The sequence below is a fragment of the Anthonomus grandis genome, chromosome 4 (genome assembly GCF_022605725.1).
Source record: "Anthonomus grandis grandis chromosome 4, icAntGran1.3, whole genome shotgun sequence".
Lineage (NCBI taxonomy): Eukaryota > Metazoa > Arthropoda > Insecta > Coleoptera > Curculionidae > Anthonomus > Anthonomus grandis.
This window is the reverse complement of record NC_065549.1, coordinates 32295687-32312640: the sequence shown is the minus strand read 5'-3', so window position 1 is coordinate 32312640 and position 16954 is coordinate 32295687. Positions and strand designations below refer to the sequence as shown.

Sequence of the window (16954 nt, the reverse complement as noted above, 5' to 3'; positions counted from 1 at the left end):
TTTAGGGGCCCAATCTCCAATTTGGGTACCTGTATATACTTCGGCGTTCAACATATAGTGGGTCTTTGAATTCGCCAGAATTTATACTTTCAAGCCATACTTGCAAGCTGGTTTACTAGGGATGTACATACGGAATCCGCATCTAGCCCTAAAGAGTACCAGGATAACATTATCACCAGGGTTATACATTTTTCGTGCGTTATCCACAAATGTATTAAAAACTTTTGAAATCGGGGCCAGTTTGTCCAATTTGATCCTTTCCTTCCTGGTTTGTAAATCACCAAAGCGTAAACAACAAAGCAAAAAAGAAAATCTTGCAAGGCTCATTGTAGCTCTAAAAAGTCTCTTCCTGTTCCATCAGTACACCACATTGACCTTAGATCCTCATGACCAGACTTGAAGATATAACAAACCAAAAAATGCTTTTAGCTCATTTTCACTTGTTTTGGCAATAAACGTTGGCTGAAATTTTCTTCTGGCAGCCCTACGTCTTTTGAAACTTTTATATTTGGCCTGACACAGTCTATTTTTTATATTTGTAAATTTACACACTATCTTTAGGATCTTATTATTTATAAGTAAGTTCCATGCTGACTCAGGTGACTTGGGTGGATTGGACAATGCAAAGTCCTTCAAACCTGGTTTAGTGTTACTGCTCCTTTTGACCATCTTGGTCCATCCTTTCCAACCCAAGACGTAAAATTAATTAAAGGTTGATCTTCCTCAGAATCATCATTGCCAGAAACCCCAGAAACCTCACTCAGAGAATCATGTAGCTCGCAGTCCTCTTTAGAATCATCGCTTTTATCTTCATCCTCCAAAATTTTTCTAAGAGCGTCCTGTCCATTCTCAGCAATTTCCAAGGGCACATTGGCGCCATATTCATCAAAATCCTGCCAAAAATTGTCATTTTCTATAATGTCTAAAAGCTCTGCATCCGTGTATAATTTGGAATCCATTTTTATGGATAACTAGATACAAAAATTATAATAAACACTAGTTTGAAACAATTTTTATGCAAAAAAAACTTACCAAAATAATTATTTCATAAAGTGCTAAATTGAAAATATTTGTAACGCAACAACTACCGCTGGGTCACTTTGACCCATTTTCGTAAATTCGGCCACAACGAAGCTGCATTCCTACGTAGTTAATGTGCTACTAAAAGTAAACACGCGTGCTAGACAAAGTCGTGAAGCCTTGCCCCCAAGTTACAAAATTGGAGTGGGGAATTTCAGTTTAAAGGCGTCTCTGGGTCAATTTGACCCCGTCAATAGTGGTTAGGGGTTAAAGAAAATTTTTAGTCTTATGTTTATATTATAAATGTCCAGGATTTTCACAAAACTTTGAATTTTTAATGCACAATTTTATTGATATAGTTTTAAATACAGCCTGCAACATTGATTTTTAATAGCTATAACCTATAATACTATAACAAATCTAATAAAAAAATCATAATGTTTCATCTATAGTAAACAGTTCTTTACTGATAAATAAAAAATTCCTCATAACCTTTGCTAGGAAGATTTTCAACTCCTATTTCAGTAACCAGGCCAAACATAATTTTTAATAAAGTCAAAAAAGTTTGAAATGGCTTTGTATTGTTGGAAGTAGTAAAATTTACCTAAATTTCCACTTTCCACAACAACATTTACAGTGTTTTTCAGGCGATTGAAATATTCTTGCGTTGCGTCAGTTGCGTAGTTACAGTTGCCGTAAATTGCAGCTATGATGGATTAATTTCCTGATTTGCGATAGTACCACTACTTTTCATGGCTAAGCAGTTCAACTACTTGCAGTCTGTAGCTAATATACCACATTTTTAGTCGGTTGATTTTGGCCGATAGACAAAACTATCTCTTTGCAGTTATTAGTAGCCATGTAATAAAAAAACAGTGACATTTAGTAGACACTAAATTGGCAACCATTAATAAAACTATTAGATATTTTAATTGCCTTATAAAAAGAATCTCAAACATTAGTTCCAAGACTTGCTCTTGAGTCAGCAAATAGTTACTTAGATATAATTTGCAGCAAATAGAAAGTATTCCTTTTAATTAATTTTCCACCCTCTAGCAGGCAGATTGACGCAAAAAAACGAATTAAGCGATCACCTAGATCGTAAGATAAAAAACCAATAAGACCTATTAATTTGTTTTTTTTCCGCTTTAGTCTTTCATCGAAAATATAAATCACTGTTTTAACTATACAGGGTATTAATAAAATATGTAGACAAATTTAACCATTGAATCATTGATCAATTTGAAGGCGAAATGTTCATATGAATATGCATCCGTAACGGCTTTGTTTTCAAGCTAAAACATACCAGCACTCAGTGGCGGCTCGCGCCCTGTAATCTAAGGTAGGCGACATATTATTATAACAGTGCGCACACCGAGTAGCCCGAGCTCCCCCCCCCCCTGCTTTTTCGGGATTTAAAAAAAAAATTGTGGTGCCACGGCCACTTGTCATTAATAATTTACTAAAATTAAGAAAAAAATAACGTTTTCGAAATCTTTTAAAAAAAATTACCTAAAAATAATATGTTTTTTTAAATTTAGATTTCAATCAAAAAAAAAATGCGGAAACAAAAAAAAACAAAATGAAACACACCTTTACAAAGTTGTATGAATTTAAATTATGATCGTAATTTTTGTGTTATATCCATATTTCATTTAATTTCACTAAATCCTTAGATATATACACTACCTACTATTATTGACAGATACCTACTATAAGATGCAAAGATGCAGTAAATATTCTTCTATATTATAAACAAATACAAATAAATTAATTTTTATTAACATAGATCTTTTTTACTTACTTACCAAAAATGCATGGTTATTTAATTATGCACCTTTGAGCTTATGTAGTTTTCTTCTTTTTAATACTATTTCTAAAAAAGATTAAAGTTGAATACTATATAACTAAAAGATATCATAATATTCTTATACTTAACATAGATTTTGTTTTTAATTTTTGATTTTTTTAACTTTTTTTTGTTTTTTTTCATTTTAAAAATTTTTGTTTGTTTTTTTTTTAGTTTTTTTATTTTAGTTGTAAAACAACTAATTTTTATAAATAAGGTTTATTCTTCTGTCCTTTAAAAGTGCAAACCTACTTATTATTAAATCTGTAAAATTATCAGATCCCTGTAAAGAGTAAAAGAGTTCCTTTTCGATGGAAATTAAGTAATGAAAGCAAGTGATGATAAGCGCTCATTACCTATTTTATTTCGGGAATATGTTTTTATGCGTTGAAAAATGTCTTTCAACTGATAACTGATTATGGATTATCCACGCTATCTATCATATCGCCTGAAATTCTAATTTTTGCTTCTTCAAAAAATTGTTCGAAGGTTAATTCATTCCGCAAGGACTGTAGACGGTCTTTTGTTAAAAATACCTGTTTTTGACAATAAGCTATATCTAAAGACTTTTTTTGCCAAATACTAAATAGTGGATCCGTAATATCAAATACATTTTTGTAAGCCGCGGTTAAAAAAGAAAATTCTAAACCTTTCATAAATCTAAGATATCCCTTTGCCCCGTTAATTGACTCGGATGATGAAGATTGATCGTCAATAATTGTTTGAAAAACTTTTTTTAAGTCATTCCATTTTGAATCTAAAAGATGACCGATTTTTGAACGTGAAGCCGATCTGGTATCTACAGCAGTCGGTATCCTTTTTCCAACTATAGAGTCCAAAATAAATGTTCGTTTTGCAGATTGATGGAAGAAGCCGGGAATTGAAGTTACGCTCGCAAAAAAAAATTCGGCAATTTTTAATAGTTTTTGCTCCATTCTGTACTTAAAACAGAAACAATTAATTCGTACATCGCGTCTGCCGTTCTGTCTTGACTTACATCAAAAAATCCCAAAAATCTCTCTTTAATGTCACCAGATTGGTTTACATATCTGACCGAAATAGCGCATTGTGATTTTTCTAAAATGTCAGTAGTGTCATCAGCTTGTACAGAAAAAAATAATGCTTTTTTTATTTCTTTATGTATTGTCTCCAAAAGATGTTCAGAGATACAACCTATTAGATCGTTTTGGATAAACTTAGACAAACCAGAAAAATTATTGCCTATTTTTTTTAAATGGTTTTGCATTTCGATGTCACGTTTAATTAACAAGTTAAATGTTTCACGAAAATTGCCAGTGTTAAAAGAATCGGATTTTTCATTGTGGCCTCTAAAAGATAATTCTTGTTTTGCAAGATGACAAGTGACATCAATCAAATAGCTCAATAAATTTCTATTTTTTCTTACATCCTCGTTATAGGATTTTAAAAACAAAGAAGACTGTATTTTTAATGCATCCTGTATAGTGCTACTATTTTTCTGCAAGCGCTTTAGACTCAGGTAGCTACTCATATGCTCCTTTGACGATTCATGTTTTTTTATGCTAGCTGACAGATTTTTTAAATCGCAAAAACCCTGAGACACCCAAACATTATTTCTATTACCTCCTAAAAGTATACAAGGCCAACAAAACAAACTTTGTTTAAAATAACTACCACATAACCATTGATGGGTTTCGAACCACTGGGTCTTAAAGGATCGCGAGAATGCTTGGCCTTGCTTTTTGTCAGGTTTTAAAATTGAAATCGGGGGTGTAGGGCGACCAATAGAAAATATTTCCCTACGATCATTTTCATTTAGGCGGGAAAATGGGGTTTCTTGTAAAGAACAAATTACATCATGCACAGGGGTTTCGGCGAGATTATTGACCATTCTAAAAAAAATAGTAAAAGGATCAAACAACTAGGTTAGGTATGCACCTCTACTTCTACAAAAATTACCTACTTTCTACTCTATATTATAATATTCTCAAAAATATACAACCCCTTAATAGGTACCTCTACTACCTCTACAAACTTTAATAGCACAATTATTATTCTAATATACTTATACTTATCTAATATAAACCAAATTCAAAATTCAATGGAAAAGCAACCATACGATGTACGACAGCAGAAAAATCGTTCAAAGCTGAAAGAAACGGAAGAAACCAGCCACAAACCGTTAATGAATAAAAACAAAACCCCGCCAAGAAAAATCTGGATGTATTTTCCTCCTATCATATTATTAGTACTAATTAGTACCATCACCATCTTTATTGCTCCTATGTAGTTTTAAATAAGTGTAACAAAGACGCCAAATAGCACAAAATCCCGCCCCACCATTAATTTTCCATTGAACGAGGGCTCATCTCATCCGTGATTTAATTATCATACTGAAACTCACCCAATTGTACTAAAAATTAAATACGTTATAAAAATCGTAGTCATTGCTTGAAAATTTTACAGCAAAAAACCTAGACTGCCATGAAAAATGTACATTTTAATATTTTTTACATTTAAGTAAGAAAACAGAATTTGTATTGCGTGCTAAATTTTTTTCCATTTGTGCTAGATTTAGTACAATCGTACTCTAAAATCACCAGCCCTTTCCCCTTTATCGATCGACGAACGAGCGCTTCGAGCGAATTGACGAAGACGGTCGAAGGCGCCCGAATTGTCCGCCTAAGGCCGGGTATACACGATCCGGTATGAACGGTCCGGCGAAAACGGTCCGGCGCCGGATCGTCACGACAACACATAGGTTTTAATAGAAGACGATACATGGATGCGTCAATGCCGGATCGACGGATCAGCGCCGCAGCTTGCTGCGGCAAGACCGCGCGCCGGATAACCGGATCATCCTGGGCAACACACGTACTTCAATGTATCGCGATATACGTTCCGGTTGTAACGCGCGTTTTTAGTTATTTTCACCCAAATTATTACATTATATATCTTGTTTTAACACAGTCAACAATTCGCCAAATGATTTTTTAGACATTCTGTAATAATTAAAAAACTTATTATGATACTGCCGAATATTTGTATGAAATTTGTCGATTTTTTTCTACACCACTTTCAAAATATGGATGCCTTCAATGTTTTCACGTTATACTGACTCTCGCAAAAAATCTTTTGCTTCAAGACCACAAATAATTCTTGATGAAGAATCTTGCAATGAAAACATTATTTCCCGATGAAAGTCTCGAAGCAATCAAATTTTTGAATTTTTTTTAATACCTATCCGTTTTTAACGCAGTGTGTATCGCGTATATCCTATGCGGTAGAAACGCATCCGTTTCTACCGCATCCGTTGAAACCGGATCGTGTATACCCGCACAGTGCACTTTTTGTCGCATAGAATAATTTTGTTTCACGTCGGCCGCTGTAAGTTTTGTATAGGAGATTGCCGCCGTAGAGACTATTAAATACAGGCGGTTGGAAATATCGCCTTCCCATATATATCGTATTCATTTGATTTTATGAGGCGAGTCGCTTTAGACTAGCTCAGGTTTCACTTAAAGTGGCGATAGATGCATGCGTATTAACATTAGACTAGGAGGTTTATCAGATATTTTAATATTACATTATAAAGAATGATTATATTATATAAATTATAATGGTCATTTTTTTTCAAATTTACAAGTGAATTTTATAAGGTAGACGGCGCCTACCTTGCTTACCCTGATGAGCCGCCGCTGCCAGCACTAGAAGAAATGATGATATTGTTCTAAAGAATTATAACAGAACATATTTTATTTTAATTACCTATGCCCTTTGATGAATGCCCTATGTGATATAGATATAAATAATGTTATCAGCATGTTTTGAAAAAGTAGCATAACATCAGTTTGTGAAATGTGTTTTTTAGTAATAGAGCTTGTGCTCGAAAACAAAGCCGTTAGAAACCCATGTTCTTATTATTAACATTTCGTCTTCAAATTGACCAAAAATTCGATGATTAAAGTTTCTCTACTAATTTTTTTAACACTTTCTTTTCATAAAGGCACTTATTTTGTAAGTACCCAATTTTCCACAAGAAAACTGTTAGTGATCAATTTTAGTTTAGCACAAAACCTACAAAAAAACATCTACTTCTTACTAATTTTTTTATTGCAGCAACTTTATAAGTCAAGAAACTAAAATTGTCTAGATTTTTAAAACTGTTTTTATTTCATTGTTTTTTAAATTTTACTAAAAATAATTTTTATAATTTACTTTAGTCACATTTGAGTCATTTCCAAAATACTAAACTATAAAACAGAATGGCTTAGAATTAATGTATCTAATCTATTTTCTTCATATTTTAGGCTGAGCTTGAAAGAAGAAGGCAAGAAGAGGAAAAAGAAAAAGCTCGTCTAGAAGAACAAAAACGACTTGAAGCAGAAAAAGCAGAAGAGGCCCTTCAAGCTCAATTGAGACTGGAAGAGATTGCTCGTAAAGCCGAGGAGGAAAGAGAAGCAGAACTCGCTCGACAAGCCGAAGAGCTTGCCGAACTTGCGAGACAAGAGGCTGAGTTAGCCGAGCAAGCGAAGAAAGAAGCGGAGGCAGAGGAAAATAGGCGTCAAGAAGCTGAACTCGAGGAACTAAAACGTCAAGAAGAAGAACTCGCCGAATTGGAACGGCAAGAACAAGAATTAGCTGAAGCAGCACGACAAGAAGCGGAATTAGCAGAAAAAGCGAAAGAGGATGCCGAAGCGGCAAGACGCGAGGCTGAAGAAGCTGAACTTGCAAAACAAGAAGCTGAATTAGAAGAGCTTGAAAGAGCGCAGGCTGAGCTGGATGCGCTAGAAGAAGAAGCCAAAGCAATGGAATCTGATCTTGGACCTTCAAAGGAAGAGCCAATCGAACCAGAAGTGGATGAAGCTGAATTAGCCAGACAAGCTGAGGAAGAAGAGCTACGCCGCCAGGACGAAGAGATAGCCGAACTGGAAAGAGCTCAAGCTGAACTTGATGCACTTGAAGCTGAAGCTAAAGCAATGGAAGACGACTTAGGACCATCAGTGATTGATCCACAAGATGAAGATGAAGATGATCAGGCTATTGCTGAAGACGTGCCCGGAGAGCAGTCTGATGAAGAATAAAATTAATAATTTTAATTATATACATTTTATAATATTTTTTTATTTTTTATTTCAAAAGATCGTTTTGTATTTCATTATGTACATAACTGTTATTTTTATTATTGGATTTATATGATATCTATAATATTGTTGTTGTGTTTGTCAATTTAGTAAGTAAACTCTTGTTGTGTTGTCAAAGTGCATCATTGCTATTGTTTTCTTAATCATATGAAAAAAGCACCTTTTTTATGTAAAACAGAACTGTTTAAGAATTCATTGTTAAGAATATCTCTAGGCCCATTTACATGATATACCGGGTGTCTTAGGAAAATGGTTCGCCCCTATAACTTTTTTAATTTTTAAATAAAAAAAATGAATTTGACAAGTGGGTGTAGCATCCAAATTGGAATTGGCTGACGTATACAGTTGTTTTCTGTCCCTTCCGGTTTAACCGGAAATGATCCTGACTTTCTTATTTTAAATGGGACCCTCAACTTTTTTAACATATTTTGATAGGAAATTACAATCTTAGAAAAATGACACCCCGTATGTCAACTTTTGACATATAACCTTTAAATTATGTAATTTTTTTTTTTAAATTTCAATCTAGAGTGCCATGAATAATTTAAAATCGTTAATTTTACATCAAGTAGTCCTATAATATAATTGACTGTCTTTTGTTTTTCACAGCTTTCCTAGATGCGTCTAAAGTTTGCAAAATCGTATTTTCCGCTCAACTCAATTTTTTCAAATGGAGCTAGGGTGACTCATTACCATAATTAAAAAGTGTATTTTTTTACAAATAATTTGGTATAAGACAATCGATAGTGAGTAGTTTCAAAAAACCAGCATTATTGAAATTTTATTATATATCTCTTGATATTGGATTGATCGCAGCACCGCCGTCGCATCACTGTAAAATTGACTGTAGTGATGCATGACTTATCCAATGAAAAAAACAAGTAAACTATTTGATATTTGACATGTCAATTTATTAAGGCACAAAATGCTTAAAGTGCCCACCCATTTGTTGCTGACAAAATTGTCTGAATAACTATTATTATTGCAAAATGTCTGAATAACTCGAATTATATCAGAAACTGACATATTGCCGTGACAATTCGTAACAATGATATCTCAAATCCAAGGCCAACTTGCTATTGTATTATAAATACCGACAAAAAACACTTTAAAAGCTCTTCAATTTATCGTTAATAATTAGATGGTAAAGGTGAAAGTCCAATTTATCATTAATCTTGGATGTTTAATAGATGTTACGCAAATGCTAGTAAATGCTAAAAAGTCGCTACAAAATCTATTTAAAACAGAAACAAATATTTTATTAATTCACAGCAATCTTTGCGTTTTTAATTGGGAAAAACTAGGTAGGTATGCGGCGCTAAACTGTTTTTTTTTTGAAAATTCAGATTTATTAGAATAACCAAAAAATGTGTAATTTTAAGATGAAAAGTTTACATAAATATAGGTCCAGAAATACTTCTTTTTTAAGATACAGTGTCAAACAATTTTTAAAAATCGTTTTTTCCTAAATATCTTAATAAGCTTTCAGTCCATTTTGTTCAAATTTAATAGTGATATTAAGGGCAGTAAGCAGCTAATTTAGCCCTAATTAGATTAAAATTATGCCCAGTGGCGTCCTAACCAATATTTTTGACAAAAAAATTATGCGCCACAGACTTTTTTTTTAATGTTTTTATTTATTTCGAGCAGCTAAAAATACAACTTTTTTGTCTCCTGAGTTTTTTAGCTATATGTTCATCATTCATTTGCGAGATAAAAAAATTAAAAGCACTTTATTGCATGTCCTCGGGAAAATAACATAATAAAATATTAAGAGCACCAAACTAATTAAGCAATGAAAATTAGACGAAAGTCGTCGCTTGAATGTTTTCGCACAGATTAAAACTAATTTCGATAAGACAAATTAACATAAAATAATCGCATAATGTAATAATTTATAACATTAATGTTTTAAAAGTAACAAAAAATAAGAGTGCCATGGAAGGAAAAACAATTACTATTCAAACAAATCTGCCTTGACATCACCATTACAATCATTTAAAGTGTTTCGAAAAGTATTAAGCTAATAAAATTACTAATATTGGAAAATGATTTAATTTACAAACACAGAAATGGCCGATTTGCATTTTATCTATGGAACGGCTGAAGGCAATTCTAGAGCAGCTAGGCGCATTTATCAAAAAAGATACCCTTATCGCAATATACAAATAAGACGAATATTTGTGAGAATACATTAAAGGCTGTGCGAATCAGGTACATTTCAAAGGTCAGCTGCTGTAATTGGAAGACCTGCCACAATAAGAACAGTGGAGATTATGGAAGCGGTTTTACATGAAGTTAAGCGTAGCCCCAATACAAGTACAGGCAAAATTGCAAAACAATTAAATATTTCTCTCTGCCCAACGAGGTATGAATATTTTAAAAAAAAATCAAAATTTTTCCAAATTTCTATGCAGCTCTTCGCTTATTTTCTTTTAAGATTTTATTGAAACTACTTTTTTAAAAGAAAATAACCCAGAACTCACTACTATATTATATGCTCATGATTTTTCTAGTTCTCTAAAACTTTATAATATTGACTTTTTGTTTCAAATATTGGCAATGCGGCTCTAGAAGCTATTTTGGACCTTACATAACCATCACGTGCATCAAAGCCACAGACTGCAGTTGATGCTTCAGTTACCAATTTGACGCAGCGTTCCACTGCTTGTGAATGGCATGGAAACTTTAAAATGTCAATTTCACTTGGAACTTCTGAGATCATTTCCATAAGGCTGCCGTCGGAAATCGACACTGTAAGGGAAGGTAATTGTTATCGACTGCCAATCCATTAGGTCAATGTAGTTTGTGGCGTTGAAATTTAATAAGGGTACCTTAAACTCACGTACTTTTAGTCCTAATGGCCTGTGTTATCTACATTTTAGCAGTCTTCTTAAACCTAATTCTCTTACTGCTTTTCTACTATCAGAGAGCAAAGCTAACAACATGTTTTCTGGGTGAGCGAAGTACCCGTTTCTTTGAATGACAGGATCAATAATATTTCTTATTTGTTCTGGTAAGAATCTGGATTTTTGAATAATTCCAAAAACATGTTTGCTGCCATGCCTACAGGAAGGTTTAGAATTTATTTCAAACCATGAAACAGCATACACTTTCATAATATATTGCGTTAAAATTTTAAGATTTGTTGATGGATTTTCGGTACCAACATATAATCTCAAAATTCGATTGGCTGTAGTTAACCACCTGGAATGATTCAATTTTCCCGGTCCTCTCTGCGACAAACTCAAATAAATGTTTCCTGTTGAAATTGCAGTACAGATTTCATAAAGGTATTGTTGGTCGGTACTAAGTTCACTTGGAGTAATTGCAGGCTATCCTGCAATTACTCCTGCAATTACTATCCTGCAATCCTATTTTCGAAGGGGTCACTTATTAATTAAGAGGCCACCTAATACCTGGAATCCTTTACGAGGGGTTGAAAGCACCCCGTAAATCTTAAACAGAAAGAGGGATCGTGTTATATCTTATGTTGAAAGCGTTTTCACTTTAAATTTAAATGGTGACTTCTGAGTGACTGATGGATTTCTTCTGGATATGAAAGCCAAATAAAATTCTGGAAAAAATGCTTTAAATAAACTTTTATGCCTGAAACCCTTTCTTACAATTTTTTTTATTGGATCATTAAAACATGATTAAAAATTTATTAGTATTGTTAATGTTATTATTACACCTTATCAGCATATCATAAATAAAAACAAAATACCAAATAAAATGCAAACACAAGTATCTGAAGAATTTATTTAGCTTGCTAAATATTATTGGTACTTTTTTCATAAAGCAGCATTTATTTAAATAGTTTTAAATTATTACCCAGTCTTTTACGTGTTGAAACACTGTTAGCAATGGTTTATTCTACTGCAGAGAGGGTTGAGATGATAGAGTTTTTCTTCCGGCATAACAATTGTGCCAATAGAACGGTACAAGAATTTAATGACCTTCATCCAGAAAAACGAGTCAACAGAAAATACGTTCTAGAAATAGTTGCTAAATGTAGCGAATCTGGCAGTGTCTTAAATAAAAAGCGTGAGGTTCAAAATGCTGTTGTTGTCAATGAAGCAATGCAAATAACTGTCCTAGGTCAACTTCATGCCGAGCCAGGAATAAGTGTCAGAAAATTGGCGACGAGTACAGGAGTAAGCAAAAGTAGTGTTCATAGGATACTTAAGCATAATAAATTCCATGCTTACGAAATTCATCTGGTTCAAGAACTGAATGAGGACGATTTTGACAGACGAGTGCAATTTTGTGAATCGCTTAGTGATATGATAACTGTTAATCCGCGTCTTATTTACAACATTTGCTTTTCAGATGAATGTACTTTTTTCTTAATAGCAACGTAAATCGTCATAACTGCCGCTACTGGTCAAATGCAAATCCGGGCCAGTTTCGTGAAGTTCATACCCAGTTCCCTGAGAAGTTAAATGTTTGGGCGGGAATCTTGGGCGGCTCCATTGTTGGTCCGTTTTTTCTGCCCGGAAAATTGAATGGAGAAATGTACCGAGATCTCTTGGAAAATGCCGTATATCCAAGAATAGTAGAAATAATGGAAGGCGGAAATCATTCTGATGATGATCAAGTCGTTTTCCAACAAGACGGAGCGCCTCCACATTATGCTGCTGGTGTGAGGCAATATCTTGATGAGATATTTCCTGATCGTTGGATTGGAAGGAGAGGACCTTTTATGGAATGGCCAGCTAGGTCACCCGATTTAACCCCATTAGATTTTTTTTATGGGGGCATTTAAAAACAAAAGTTTACGCTACCCAACCAGACACCCTAGAAGACTTACGCCAGAGAATTATAAATGAGTTTCAGATGATAACACCTGAAGTTCTACAAAACATCAGGCATCGTTTTGAGCAAAACCTGTATTCCTGCATGGAAGTAGGCGGGGCACAATTTGAATATTTAATAAATTGACGTAATTTAAATAAACTTGTTTTATTTAAAAGACACAAAAGGAAAAGGGTAGGTACTTCTTATCTCTCCACTTTTACTGGCAGTAAAGATTGTATTTCTTGCTATTTTTATATCAACAAGATATCCATCAGTCACTCAGAAGTCACCATTTAAATTCAGAGTAAAATGGCCTTCAAAATAAGGAATGACACGACCTCTTTTTCTATTTAAGATTTAAGGGGTGCTTTCAACCCCTCGTAAAGGGTTCCAGGTATTAGGATGGCCTCTTAATTAATAAGTGACCCCTTTGAAATTAGGACTTCCTTATTCTTTTAAAAATATTATCCAAAACAGAGTTCAAAATACCTTTTTCATTTTCGCTGTTTCTACAATTTTGAGAAGCTGTCATATCCGGATAAAAAATTTTAGCCACTTCAAATTTGGCAGTTATATTCAGAATTAAAAGACCTTTAAAATAAGGTATCACACGACCCCTCTTTCTATTTAAGATTTTGGGGGTGATCCCACCCCCTCGAAGAGGGTTACTGGTATGAGGGTGTCTTGGTAAGGAAAAGTTGTCCCCCTCGAAAATAAAATCGACGTGTTCGAGATTTTTTTAAAAAAATTTTTTTTTAATACCAAAAATACCTCTGTTTCGTTCTCGCTGGGACACCCTGTATAATTGAGTCTGCAGGAGCATTAATTTCACATGTTTTTGAAAAATTATTAATGTAAAATTTTCATCCAAATCTTACACGCCCTGTATCTAAATGATTTTTGAAAGTTTGTCGTCGCTTAAAGAGGAACTCTACATAAATTAATGTTTCTAGTTTCATGAGCAGTGTGTGGTAGTGGCATTAAACAATCATGCAGATACTCTGGTTTTCCAATCTTGATTATTCTATAGACAAAGCAGTACATATCAAGCTTCCTTCTATTTTCCATGGTTAAAATTTTGTTATTATTTAGATGTGGAGTTATACGATCTCTATTGGGGATGTTAAAAGAGAATCTTGTGCATGTGTTTTGTAATTTCTGATTTTTTTTCATATAAACTTGTTATAGAGTCGGAGTATGCCACATTTCCATAATCAAATAATGATGAAATTAGAGTATCACAAAGTATTTAATTTTTGAGGGTAGACAGTTTTTTAGGTGATATACATTTTTTAGGCGATAGTAAGCTGCTTTTAATTTATTGTTGATGTGAGTTTCAAATTTTGTTGTTTCGTCAATAATTATGCCCAGGTTTTATACTTCCGATTTAAAAGGAATGAGTTCGCTATTTAAGATAATTGACATATTATTTTTCAGGTCCTCTGTGCCTGGGATTTCGTAGCATTGATGTTAACATTATGATCATTGGCATAATTAAATATTCTCGTTAAATCTTGATTTATTTTAAGATTACAGTCTATCAGATCTTCACGGTTAATTGACATATAAAGTTGCGAATCGTCTGCACATTGATGTAGTGTGCTATAAAAAAGACAGCTATGTATGTCTGGTACATAAATAGAAAATAAAAGTGGAGATTGATCCTTGGGGGACGACTTTTGTTATTGGTTTATATTTTGATTTGATTACTGCGGATTCGGTTGCAATTGACACACAACACGCTCTATTAAGCAATAAATTTGAAAAAAAGTTTATTACGGGCTTGGAAAAATTATAGTACTGCAGTTCGCAAGCATCATTTTATGATCCAAGTTGTCAAATGATTTACTAAAGTCTAACATTTTAAGAAGTGTTGATGACTTTTCATCCTCATTATGTTTAATGTCGTTAAAGACTTTAACCAAACACGATGACGTACTAAACTGCTTTTTAAAGGCTGACTGACAGCTTGGAATTATTTTAAATTTTCTGAGAAGTTACTAATTTGTTCGGAGATGAATTTTTCAATAACTTTTGACATAGCCGGTAGTATGCTGATAGGTCTAAGATCGTTAACACTAGCTAGTTCTGCAGTTTTTGGAATCGGCCTAACTATGCTCTTCTTCCAGATATCTGGAAACACACCCTGCAATAGACATGTATTTATTATATTTGCTAAAGGGCCTATTATGTTTGGAAGGCAGATTTGAAGATCTTTACCAGAAATTCCATCCTTCCCGATAGCTTTGGTATTTATTTGGTTTATAAGTCTTTCAATCATATTCAAGTTTAAAATTGCAAAATCAAAAGTTCGACCTGTATTATCATGTTTATTAGAAAGATAGAAATTTATTTTCTCACAGAGGTTGTGGCCCCAATATGTATACTTGATAAAAATTGTTTATTTATTTCAGAAGGGTTTTTAAGATGAGGTGGCAGATCATGATTAATATTCTTGTTAGTTAATTTTAATTTCTTAGCTGTTGCCAAAATTCTTTTCCTTTTTTTAAAGAAAGTTGGTTAAGATAAGCGGCCTTTTCTCTTAATATTGCATGTTTAGTATAATTTCTTAATTCTGCGTAATACTGGAGTTTGGGTTGAGTTTTATTCTTATTGTAGGCTCGTCTAGCTTTATCGCAAAATTTCATTAACAACCTAATATTTTAAGTAATCCAAGGGGTGAAATGTCACCTTCTGGAGTTTGGCCACGTACTTAAATAATACCCTGTATAATTATTTGAAATACAAATCTGTTTCGAATATAATATAAGAAGTAGGTTGAATATTTTTTTAAGTATATATTTGACCTAAGTTTATTCAAGTCAAAAGCGCCTATATTGGGAAAATAAAAGTTATTGTAATACACTCTTGTATGTCATACAAGTTCTATTCTACCTACATAGCAAAATCAAACCTAAGAGTTTATATATTAATAGAACTACCTTAGAAATATATCAAACTTATAAGGAGAAAAGTATCAAAAAACTGACTTAAAAGGAAGAATAAAAGCAGAAAAGGGAATAGAGACAGAAGTAAACCAAAAATATATAGAAATATAATAACATATACAGTTGATATTGCGCTTTTAAATATTACTCATTTATGCACGTGACCACTTCCAAACTATAAAAGATACTGTATAAAGATCAATTATTAAAATCAAATTCGTATTAAACTACTTTTACATATTTCCGAACTCCTTGCTAGTGTAGGGTATTTGTTAGTCTCAATGCAATAAGGGTGGGTGGGTGTGTTTCTTTATGGGATAATGTTTGTCGTCAGAACGAAACTAGTAAAAATTATAATTTATTGTTTTTTTTAATTTGCTTATTAAATTAATGCTGTGCATAATTTTAAGAACGTTTAAAGAAGCTAAACGTAATTATGAAAATAACCTGAATCATAGTGGGGATGCAAAAGAAAATATTTTAAATACTGTTAAGGCAGATTTTCAACAAGTGTGTGAGAACTAGCAGTTTAGTTTGCTTCCTTAAAATCTACAGTACATCGAATTTTTAAAGAACAGCACTTGCATCCTTACCACGTATAAACATTTAATGCACTCTTCTTGAAGAATTTTCAGCACAAATGAAATTTTCAAATTAGATTTTGGACAGACATGAATATGCTGGAAACAGCATCGAATCAATTATTTTTACTGATGAAGCTAGATTTTCAGAAAACGGCATTATTAACTCTCACAATTTATGTTTATGGGCAGACAATTTACATGGGTCTGTTGTGTCTTATCACCAGCAAATATCCCATTAAGTTTGGACCCAAATTATCGAGCAGCATTTAATCGGACCGTTTATCTTACCGAGAAGGCTATCTGGCAAAGTTTATTTGGAATTTCTCCAAAACTTTTAGATGATTGCGTAACAAGCTAATATGTGGTTAATGTGTGATGAAGTATGACCATATTTTAGCTTAGTAGTTCAGAGTTAAATAATTCTTGGTATTTTAAAAAATCGTTGGATAGGAACCTTGCGCCTCCACCTTCTTGATCAACCAATCTATTGATCTATTTTGTCTTATAGGAATATATAAAATTATTATTGTATGCTAATTTAGTTTTATTAGTTCTTTCAATAGGAATTAAATTTGAAATAAAACTAGATAGTAAAATTTTGACAGTGATCATATTCTTTTTACATTTAAT

General features: G+C 33.0%; 1 protein-coding gene across 13 annotated transcripts in view; it reads left to right on the top strand.

The window, feature by feature from the left end:
* The window catches only part of LOC126735053 (uncharacterized protein CG45076-like), a 374536-nt gene extending 366422 nt beyond the window's left edge, over positions 1–8114 (top strand). For all 13 annotated transcript variants that reach the window (XM_050438947.1, XM_050438938.1, XM_050438937.1 and 10 more), the window contains one exon: positions 7159–8114. In XM_050438947.1, the coding sequence (XP_050294904.1) occupies positions 7159–7932 (774 nt within the window). In that variant the 3' untranslated portion in view covers positions 7933–8114. The remainder of the gene's footprint in view (positions 1–7158) is intronic.
* Positions 8115–16954: the final 8840 nt, after the last annotated feature.